The sequence below is a fragment of the Amaranthus tricolor genome, chromosome 3 (genome assembly GCF_026212465.1).
Source record: "Amaranthus tricolor cultivar Red isolate AtriRed21 chromosome 3, ASM2621246v1, whole genome shotgun sequence".
NCBI lineage: Eukaryota > Viridiplantae > Streptophyta > Magnoliopsida > Caryophyllales > Amaranthaceae > Amaranthus > Amaranthus tricolor.
In genome coordinates this window covers 28,897,543-28,909,492 of record NC_080049.1, presented here as the reverse complement: position 1 = coordinate 28,909,492, position 11,950 = coordinate 28,897,543, and the positions used below count along the sequence as shown (strand labels likewise).

General features: G+C 29.3%; 1 protein-coding gene across 1 annotated transcript; it reads left to right on the top strand.

The window, feature by feature from the left end:
• Nucleotides 1–3,261: 3,261 nt before the first annotated feature.
• Nucleotides 3,262–6,358, top strand: LOC130807445 (transcription factor bHLH30). Its single transcript, XM_057672652.1, has 2 exons — nt 3,262–4,019; nt 5,502–6,358. Exons 1-2 carry the CDS (start codon nt 3,432–3,434, stop codon nt 5,973–5,975), a joined length of 1,062 nt encoding a protein of 353 aa, XP_057528635.1. The 5' UTR covers nt 3,262–3,431; the 3' UTR covers nt 5,976–6,358.
• The last annotated feature ends 5,592 nt before the right edge of the window (nt 6,359–11,950 follow it).

Sequence of the window (11,950 nt, the reverse complement as noted above, 5' to 3'; positions counted from 1 at the left end):
TCTTTTTATTTCAACTACTTAATTATATGATGAATTTATTATTTTTTTATTAATTTCAATCAAAATACAACTGGTGTATTCTGACAAGAATAATGGGAGTTATTCATAGTTTATATTCTTGACTAAAAGAAACAAAACTCACCAACCAACCATTTCATGCTTATTATAGTTTGACATGGATAGATGTACATTCGTTCATACACCGTAACTTTACTTGAGCATCGTATGGTGTACACAGTGATTAGACCAAGTAGAGCTAAGCACTATGGGATCGAGTACGTACATGCATACAATTAATTGAGTTTTTTATACATCAATGCAGTCCATTATTCACAAAAAAAAAATATGTATTTTACAAAAAATATTTATTTAATACAAAAATATCTCTAGTCATAAAAAACCGGCCTAATCGTTATTCTCCCAAACTTAAAGATTAGTGTGCACTGTTGGAATGAGTTATCCCACATCGATAAATTGAAAATGGTGTGCACGCTTTATAAGCTATTAGAGACCTTCTTCCCATTGCCATATGATTTTGGGATGGTATATATCTCCTTGGCTTATGAAGTGTGTGCACTTGTGTCCCTCCGTTAATATGCTGATATTCACAATAAGTTCATCCTAATTTAACATGCACTTAGAGTTGAATCTCAAAAAAAAAAATCGAAGGCAATTATCTTATAATCATTAATGATTTTGGCATTGGAAGTGGTCTCGGCGGTCCTGTCCTTTGGACAAACTTACATTTGTTAGTTTTGTAATGATCGTGGACAAACTATTTATGTTCAGTCTTTAACATGGACCTTCAAACACACGAAACCAAAGGGTAAAACCTTATGCCTATGTTGAAGAAGAGATGTGATTAGTCAATTATTCAAGGCCTTGTCCTTAGGAAAGTGTCTCTTAATCACATTCTTCAGTTGCTTATCATTCAGGTTCCCACTCAACATTGAAAATGAATTCAACTAAACTGAATTCTAATGGCAATATACAAATGTGATAGAAAGTTGGAATTGAATTGAACTAAAATGTTTTAGTTTTTGACATCATGCTCTGATATCATATTAAGTAATCAATTTAATAAAAAATTTCAGGTGATGGTTGCGTCTTTATGATATAATATATATTCTTACAAATTATGTATGTGACTCTAATGTGTACTTTATTGTCTGTCTTATCTCTTTTTGATGGCATGCCGTGATGTTGCCCTAATTGTAGGTTGGCGGGTGATAAGTGCAAATTTTGACCATAGGAGTTTTATTTACTTTTCAACTGAATTTAAAATTGTTATAATATATGGATTTATAATAATTTGAACTTTAATATTTATTATTTCTGTATTAAATTTCAGTGAATTTGTAACTTTAATTTACCTTGAACATATATTTATGTTATGTGCTTTTATTTCAATTAAATAAAAGAAGTCTGTTTCTGTGTGGTAGCAACTCAAAGATGATAAAAGAGAGACAAAAATATGGCGTAAGAAGAAAGGAAAGCAGAATGGTAGCTAGTGCTTCAGATGGACTGACTAATTTATATTTCTATTTAGAGTGGGGACTACCCCAAACTAAGATCATCACTCTTAAAAGCTATACTTAAATTAATTAATGTTACCCAACAAAGCACAACACCAAAAGATCATTAATCTTTTACCTATATTTTTATTTTTTTTTAAAGTCATCATCACTAGGATGATGGCAATTCAATTCGAATTTACTCAATCCGAGGAAAATAATCCGATTCGAGTTTGAGGAAAAAGTTATTTGACTCTGACTCTGATTTTACGATCCAAGTCCGAGTTAGAGATGGATCGGAGTTGGACCTTATTAAAAATCCGACACTCCAACCCTACTCCGAAGGAAATCCGACGTTGAATTTGACTTTTATCTTAATATCTTGTTTACTTTAAAACTCTAGAAATGACTAATTTAAGCTCTCTCTCATACTAATTGTAATTAGAATAAACTTGGTATTTTTATTTAGATTAATCAATCAAAATACGACAAATCAGATCAAGAAAAATTAAACACGACAAGTCAAAATGCGAGAAAATTTGTTAATGTGTGATAGAAGGACTATTTCTCTTGTTAAATTTGAATTAAAAGTACATATTTTTTTGTTAAATTGAATTTACAAAAAAAATATTTTGTTAATTTTTTATGCTTTAAAATCATCAGTACAATATCACAATTAACAACGATAAAGTTTGATAATAATCCGACTCCGTTGGAGGTCCGAGAGTCCGAGTCGGGGCAAACTTAGAGTATGCATAATCCAACTCCAAGTGGAAGTAGATTGAAAAAAAAAGTCCGAATATTATCCAAAGCAAAGTCGAAATATGTATAATCCAAGCCGAATCCGATCCATTGCCATCCCTAATCATCGCTCCCCAAATGCAATGGCCAATTGCACCTATAACTATAAGTAAACCTTCTAAGTCCCAAATAAGTGAGGAAAAAAAAATAGAGCCCTAAGACTAAGAGATTGAAAGGTTGATATATATACATACTATATCTTTCACTCAATTTGCCTTATTTTCTTATTTTATTTTTTCATTTGAAAATAAACAACTTTATTTATCCGTTAAAGTTGTTTTCCCAAAAAATGTTCACGTGAATTAAGAAAATTAAAATATTTTAGAAATTGCTTTTATTATCTTATTGAATTATATATTTGATAGAGAAAAAATAGGGACCATTGATATAAAAAAATATTAAAATCAATTGGTGGAAAAAATATTGAAATCTCAATTATTAAAAGAATGTTCAAAAAAATCAGTGAAAAACATGTGGAAATCATAAATAATAAAAAATTTTAAATGAAGTTACTAGAAAATACGTGGGATTGTAAACATTAATAAAATATTAAAATGAGAAATATATATGGTTAATTATATCCAAAATTTGTGATATAATTATAAAAATTCTTTAAAAAAGCAATAAATCAAACGTTCTCAAATGATAAATAAAAATAACTTTAATTAAGAAACGAAGGAAGTAAATTTTCTATAGTCTCATTTTATTTTATATCATCTACAAATTAACTACTCCATCCATCTTCATATATTTTTCTTAAATAGAATTTACGAATTTTAATGTCAAACTTTGACTAAAATTTCTCATTTATGCGTAAAAAGTGAATGGAAAAGATCATTTGACAACTGAAGGAGTATTTTTTAAACACAAAACTTACAAATGATCTTAATTAAATAGTGAGAGTAGTGTATTATATATTAAGAAGACATCCTTTGTCCAAAAGAGACAACACCCAACACCCATCAACTATGAATTGTCTTCCTTTCTCATCACCCTTTTCTTCTTCTTTCTTCCTTTCCTCTTTTACCCTATAAAAAGCCTATTCTCTTTCCCTCTTTCTTTCTTACCAATAAAATGAATATGCCCTTTTCTTATTACTAGCTAGTTAGTTAGTAGATGAATAGTAGTAGTGAAAACATCAATAATAGTGAACACCTTCAAACCCATCATCAACACCAACAACAACAACAAGATCATCATCAACAAGATCAACAAAATAATATAACCCAAAACAATAACTCTTTAGAAATGCAACAATATCATCATCATCATCATCAATCAGGAATGGTATTTCCTGATCTTTCTTCAACCCCACATCCAATTCAATCTCAACCCCATATTTTACCATGGGATTTCTCTCAAATCCATTCTTTTCCACAAACCCATGATCCCTTTTTCTTCCCATCTTCATCCTCTTATGGTGGGTTATTTACAAGAAGACCATCCAACTCATTACAATTTGCATACGAAGGGTGTTCTTCCGATCATCTTAGGCTTCTATCGGATGCACTTGGACCCATGGTTCAACCCGGGTCCGCCCCGTTTGGACTTCAAGCTGAACTTAATAAGATGACTGCTCAAGAGATTATGGATGCAAAAGCTCTTGCTGCTTCTAAGAGTCATAGTGAAGCTGAACGACGTCGTAGGGAGAGGATCAATAATCATCTTGCTAAATTAAGAAGCTTGTTGCCTAGTACTACTAAGGTATTATGTCTTTATTTTGATTTTAATCATCAATATAATTAACCCAAAAAGGATGATAATAATATATATGATCTCATAAGGGTTAGGTTTAGGTAGTTAAATCGTACTAGCATTTAAATTGTTTTTTTTTCTTTTACATAATTATTTGTATTTAAAAATAATCACGCCTAGTTAAAGATTTCATATTTTAAATAGTTTAAAAAACTTTTTCCATATATATATAGAGACTTTCAAGCATTTGAATTTTCTTGGTGAAAAGATATTCATACATTTGTATATTTTTTTTGTCTTTTTAAATTTGCTACACTTATAATATCTAAATATGAGCGGAGTAAAAATACACACTAATTTTAAAGACTTTATTTATTTTATATTTTCATAATTTAAAAGGTTTTAGTTTATAGAATCATATGCAATTGAGCACCTTACACATATCCAGAATAACTGCGTATCTAAAAACCATCATTTTGATATAAGTAATGATTAATTAGTTGTTACAAACTTAGTGGTGTAATTGGCTTTGTTTATTTTTGGGTGGGTGTTTCTATCTTTTATTCATTGGGATTCAGAGGGAGCGGTGGTTTATGTGGGAAAACCAAGAACTACATAAAGGAAAAAGGAGGTAATTAAAAGAGGATTAGCGTTAATGTCGCTTTGTTGATAAGATAAAGAGAAACCAAATAGTAGGTGAAAAAGCTTCCATAGAAATTTCTTGCCGGAATCGGATCATAAAAATTTACGAGTCAAAACATATATACTTATAATCATTCCCACTTTGTTAACCAAACGACACAATCAAGCAATCAATTCAACTAGAAATCCCACGATGGAGATATATGTATTTATATACTTCGTAGTTCGTTATACCTTTAACACTAGAGTTTTTGAAATACAAGTGTGGAAGCAGACTAATCTCCGTCACTCTTGGCCCTAACTTTTAAAGAAGGTTTCTTTGGTGAGATTTAAACTTCTAATAATATGCTAAGAAATCAACTTAAATAATTTATGTATTTTATAATGATTATTTAACTTTTACAATTCATTTGATAATCGATATTAAATACTTCATTCTTTTTTAAATGTTCTTTCCGTTTGAAGTTTTTTTTAAGGAGAAAGAAATTTGAATAATGTTTTTGAGACATTTAGAAAATAAAATATATATTCATATGAGATCTTGTTAGATTCACCTTAATGTTATACTTTTTTATTGTGCATTTTATTTATAATTTTTTATTATGTGTAGAAATGAAATTGATTTGTAGTGTAAATTTTTTATGATATGTATCATTGTCATTCCCATGAAAATGAAAGTTTGATCATATAAACGTTTTTTCATTCACAATTTTGTATTACCATCTAATATTAAAATTTCAAATGATAACTCATTAGAATAAATGTTGTGAAGAAAATGAAATTACTGAAAAAGAATAAATATGACCATAAAACTTATCCAGAAATATTATGTTTTTATGTTTTTATTAGACGGACAAGGCCTCATTACTAGCAGAAGTGATCCAACACGTAAAAGAGCTACGAAGACAAACATCGATGATCGCCGAGACAAGCGTGATTCCAACCGAGACCGACGAGCTGACAGTCGATCAAGCATCGGAGGAGCATGACGGGAAATTTATAATCAAAGCATCATTATGTTGTGATGATAGGTCTGATTTATTACCAGACTTAATTAAAGCCCTAAAAACCCTTAAACTAAAAACCCTTAAAGCGGAAATAACTACCTTAGGAGGTAGGGTTAAAAACGTATTAGTGGTAACCCATGAACCTAATTCAAGTAATCAATTAGAAGATGATGAAAATGAAGAAGAATCCTCACAATGTTCGATAAGTTCGATACATGAAGCTTTAAAAGCAGTTATGGAGAAATCTGGAGGGGATGATCAATCTAATTCGGGTAACCCTAAGAGACAAAGGACAGCAAATATTTGCATATCTTAATTAATTAATTATATCTGATTAAATACGAGATTAGTGTTGATTAATTAATTAATTAACAAGGTTAATTATATGGTCTCTTTGAGATATTTTTGTACTAGCAAGGATGACCTTATTATTATTGCATGTAAGGGTGTTTAAAATCGAATTTCGGATTAGTATGGATCTGAAAATTCGAATATCTGATTTTTGGGATAGAGAAAATCTAGATTATGGGTTTTATTTTTATTTTTATTTTATGGTTTTTTTTTTGAATTTTTCTTTAGTTGCGTTTATTTGCATGGGTGTGGTGTTGATTAATTTACTATTAATGTATGATGTAGGGTGTTTGTTTGATGAGACATATATATAATGAAATGGGTTGGATTGGATTGGATTTTGTTTGAGCTATTTGTCTTTGTCTCACTATAAACAATATTTACATAATTAACCTATTTTTATAATTAATTACTTTAAAATTGTAAGTGATTACTTTTACGTACTAAATACAACCTGATAGAGATGATTTTGCAAAATCGTCTCATTTAAGAATTTGTGTTGTTTGAGTGTTTTTGATCCATATAATTTGCCATGCAGATGCAGTATTGAAAGACAAAGTAGAATGATGATATTTTGTAGTTATTTTAATAATGCTTGTTGAGAGGGGGAAAAGTACTAATAGTAAGCACAGTTTGTTAGCAGAAAATATGGGGAATGATATCTTTTTCGTGGAGAGAGATACCTTACATCAATTCCAATTCCAGAAATTATTTGAATTGACAGAAAATTTTACAATACAAGCATTTTAATTAAGACATTTTGTAATTAATTCACAAAATATTTATGGTCAAGTATCAAATTACCAAGTATATTTAGGAAGAGACTTGAGAGGATATATGTGTATTGGGTGCCTTGATCGAGATATTAGCAGACAACAATATGACATAGGTTGCTTGTTCGAGCAATTGCTTGGCTCATTCGAGCAAGCTATTCAGTGGCGTCTCTATACGATTTTTGTTTTGGTTGCATGGTATTGCATACATCACGTTATTTTGCTATGGATCATATTCATGTTACTGTGGGTTATATAAAGGGCTTAAATTAGTGTTAGATTGAATGGTGACTAATACATAAAGTAAAATAGCGTTTTGGAGAGCTTTTTATAAGTGTCTTTTATATTTAGTCAGTAAACAACATTAAAGGATGAAATTTTGAACTCTAAAGAGTGAGTTCAAACTTGAGTGCTATTTCATTAATTAATATGGTTGAATAGTTAATGAAATATTTCTATTCAAGAGGGGAATGTCTAGCTAAGACACTATTAAAACGTATAATCTTGTATATTTGGTGTTTTGCTTGATTTATTTGATTACTCTGATTAGACCTAGGAAAACGGTCGGTCGGTCGGGTTTTGGGTCGGATCAATTTCGGTCGGGTCATTTTCGGGTCGGGTCATTTTCGGATCAGGTCAGTTTCAGGTCGGATCACTCTAGGTTTTGGGTAGGTTCGGATTGACCGAATGGGTTACCATAAAACATTAGAATATCCAATCGACTAATTCAACATAAAAAAAATTCATTAAAATGTCTAAAAAAAATCATTAGAGAAATTACATGTACAATTTTCAAAAAATAGTTGGTATGTCAGGTTCATTTAAGTGCAAGAAAAATAGGGGAATTAATACTTATTTTGAAAGACTTGTAAGATACGCGCTTTATAAAAGTTATTTTGTTTATTATAATTGTAACGTTAGATAAAAATGACGTTAAAATTTTCTTCACAATTTTCATGTTGGAAAGATATACAACTAACTAAGTACTTATTTCGTCTTATAAGATACGCGTTCTATAATTTAGGGTAGCAACATTCGTTTTTTGAAAAGCTCATTCAAACGTGCGAAACGTTCGTATAAATTATATTGATTTGCTTACTGAAATGTAGAAGAATTAAAAACTCATTTGATTGATTTAACAAGATACATGTATTCAATTAAGATGATTATAACGTCCTGTTTTTAAAGAAAAATAATTACGATGGCTAAAAAGACGTTAAATACGTGTTTTTTGAGATCTATTGATGAGTTTTAGGGTTCAAGTGATATACTCAATATGTTGAGATACTTTGAAAACTAAAATTTTATTTGAAATGAATTCTAACATTGAAATTACTCTAAAAATTGATATTAAATCTGTCAAAAAGGGTCGGTTTTCGGTCGGTTTCCGGTCGGGTCATTTTCGGTCGGGTAATTATCGGGTCGGTCATGTTTCGGATTAAGACACTTTCGGGTCGGTCGGGTTCGGGTTTTGTCGGGTCGGGTCCCGGGTTCATTTTCGGGTCGGATCAAATTTTCCCAGGTCTAACTCTGATCCATTGTTTTGCTATATTTTTATTTATTTTTCTTTCTTTTTATTTTTCATTGTGAGGTCCAAATTATTTCATTATTTTAACTATGTTAACTTAATTTTTTTTATCTATGTAGTGATTAATTTTCTTAGCTATTTGACTATTTTTATCATCTATTCATTTTCGTGAACTGTGTGTTTCATAGGAGGTTTGCAAGTAAAAAGAAATTGATACAGTAGTATTAAAAGGGTAAACATCATTATCAATAACAAATTCATAATACGAAGTAAGTATAAATATGTGAAACACGAGGGTAATTTGCATTGACTATATACCCAAACACTATAATAAATTTGATAAAATATTAATTCATAAAATTTGATATTTAGTGTGAGATTATTGGCGAATTATAATTAATTTGAATTCAAAAATAAATTCTTATAGAAGTTATTTTCTTTTTTTAATACTATATTTGCTTTATAATGATTTTGCATTACAAAGCAAAAACAATGACTTAGATTTTATCATTGTAGTGTTTAGCTTTGAAAGTTAAATATTATAGAATTACCAAAAACGATGTCATCAATGAAATAAGTACTTCTACTTGTTAACATTTGGTAAATAGAAAAGAGATGAGCGAGTTCTTTTGTATAGTGGGGTTTGTTGAAGTAGAATGGGATTAGACATCATCATCACACATGGAAGGAAAAATGGTGAAGTGGTGTCGTTGTTCGATCATTATACTTGTGATATTTTTAACATTCTACATGAATCATACTACCTCCACTACCAAAAATTACTCCATATTTTAGAATCGAGTCTTATTTCAATTAGCATAGGTACCATTTACCTAATATAGACATGGGTCTAATCTGTCCGCATTTCACTATATGGGATTTTCTTAATTGCACGCATTTCTCAATTTTTATGTCCGGGGGTACGTATATGATCTGCCATACTCTGACTTTATGCGGGATACCGAGATGATAACCATGACCATGAACATTTAATTCTTGTTACGCCCTCCTCCAACTCTACTCCTTCTCCTCTCAATCTACCCTTTACTAAAAAAAAATCCCCATATTCTTCTATCTTGTTGGTACGTACATTCTCATTTATAGCAAAAATTGCAATTCTTGCTTATCTAAGCTTCCAATTTGTCTCACTTGTCCTTATTAATACTGTCGTAAGAGTACTGAATTTTACACTGCAATTGGTAAAAATTAAAAAATGGGTCTGGACAATATTTCAGTAAAAAAAAAGAATTAATCTACTTATAAATTGAAACAAAATTTACTACTAAAATTAATTGGTAAAAATATGAGTTATTTCTCAAATTTATAAAATAATATACACGGTTATTTTTCAAATATAGAATAATTTAAATGTGAGTACAATTCAACAATAAGTATTACTCTATTAGTAGTTGTTTTCATAGTGTCTTCCCACTTTCACATCAATTTTTTTTTTTACCTCTCATTGGTTTCCTGTCTGTATTTTGTGTATGTATCAATTTGGATTTTACTTTTGGAGTGTTGCAGTATATTACTAGAATATGTGCTCATCCTAATCCTCATTCCGAATATGGAATTCTTGAAAGTTTTAAGTATATAGAAAACTTTTGTTGCAATCCAACTTTAAGTACGCTAGCAAAATTATATACGTCCCAAAGGTTACAATTTAGTGTACTATTTCCATTTTTTTCAGAAAAAATAAAAGTAGGTTAGACGAATTTTAGTAAATAATCAGCAAATATTTGTTTTCATTAATATTAATTAATATATTCTTCATCATATATATAAATACAAATATCATATGCTAAAATACATAAATTTAATATAATATTAAAATCTCAAAATTCTCCTATTTTCCTCCATTTAGCAATTCTAGCTATTAAATTAAGTAATGGACTCTCTATTACCTCAAATGTAATGGAGAGTTCATTACTTAATCTAATGGCAATACTGGATGGAGGAAAATAGGGAGATTTTTGAGATTTTATTTTTTATTCTAAAATAGGTGTCAAAATCTTAGCATATGTAATAGAGAAAAGTAATAAAGATGATCCTAATACCACAAATTTTAACATAGGTCATAGAGAAAAGTAATAGAAAAGATCCTAATACAATAGAGAGGATCTTAACTCTATTATAACATATTTACATTTTACATATTATTATAAAGGAGTCATATAATTAATGCATAAGAAGCGAATATTAACGATCAAATTAATATGATTCATTTTGAAGATTTGACGTACTTTTGAATTTCGATCAAACTAAACAGCTATCCGTTGATACATAACTTGAATTCAAAATTAGGCTATGTTCGTTAGAGTATATATAATATATTATAGGCTTTAACTATCAGCTTATATTTAAAGCATATATTCTAACAATTATACATGAAAAATGACGATATGTGGAAATGCAATTACTAGAAGTAATTAATTAGGAATATATAATTATATAGATGATAAGTATATTAATTTAGTAAATTCTAACTACTTGATAGAGGATAATTAGGGGATGAGTAGCTCCAATTAGATTTGATGTATAACTAAGTTGATATATTTCTAAGAGGTTACTCCTTAAAGGTAAGAGGGTATTGGATACTCTAATGTGGAGGGAATACTATGTTATGCTCATAAGTATCTTTAAGTATGTAGACTTTTGAATATAATCGTCGATATACATTGAGATATTGATTATTGTACACAAAGATGACTTTTAAATTTTGATGTTAGATTTATAATATAAAATTGTTTGATGAATTAAACATATTATGGATGTAAGTAGTGTTATAAAGAGTTTTCTCATTTTGATACTTAGTAGAAGTATTCAGAATGAGAAAAATAGAAATTAATATTTTTTGGAAAAAAAATGATATACCAAACGAGTCCTAAATAAGAAAAACACGAATTTAAATAAAAAGTGGAGTTTGAGGGGTCGAATATATGCTATTTCTATCGTATCATTGCTAGTGATAACAAAAATTTTGCTTTCTATTGACCACCAAAAGTAAACATCATTTGTAATTTCACATAAACAAGCACTACGCATGATATAATGAATTATTTCAATAATGACCAGTTTGGTAGATGGTAATAGGAATGAAAACGGGTGTAATTCTAATTGAAAAATCTCTTGGTTACCGTGATGACTATGCTTATCCAACTTCAATCATCTCATTTTCTTCATAAATTTCATTCCAATACATTGTCATTGGGGGATGTGGTATTAGGTAGTCATGAAAATTTGTAAACTAAAGAATTTTTTGTGATCAGAATTTTAACATCAATGACATGGAACTTTTGATGAAATTATACACTATAAATTATTTCAATTACCACCATTTAATACCACTAAACAAAGGGTCGAGAGCAATTATCTAATAGGAGTATAAAATACTTTCTTTGTGCTTAATAAAGAAGGCCATTACTTTTCCCACTTTGTAGGCCATTATTTTCAAGATCTCTATAGTATGAAACTCCCATTGTGACCCATAAGAGATTGGATCCATCAACAACATGGATCTTGATGGTTTCCAATAGTAGTTAAGTGAAAAATCAAGTTGAAACTCCTTTGAATTACTCTTTTTGCCCTTTCTATGGTAGTATTTAGCTCTTTTAGGATTCTTTTGAGTCAATTTTTCTT

Bases quoted from the DNA above. Each gene is read 5' to 3' on its own strand.
- LOC130807445 (XM_057672652.1), top strand. From the start codon at position 3,432: ATGAATAGTAGTAGTGAAAACATCAATAATAGTGAACACCTTCAAACC. The intron at 4,020-5,501 runs GTATTATGTCTT...TGTTTTTATTAG, and splicing joins TGTTGCCTAGTACTACTAAG to ACGGACAAGGCCTCATTACT.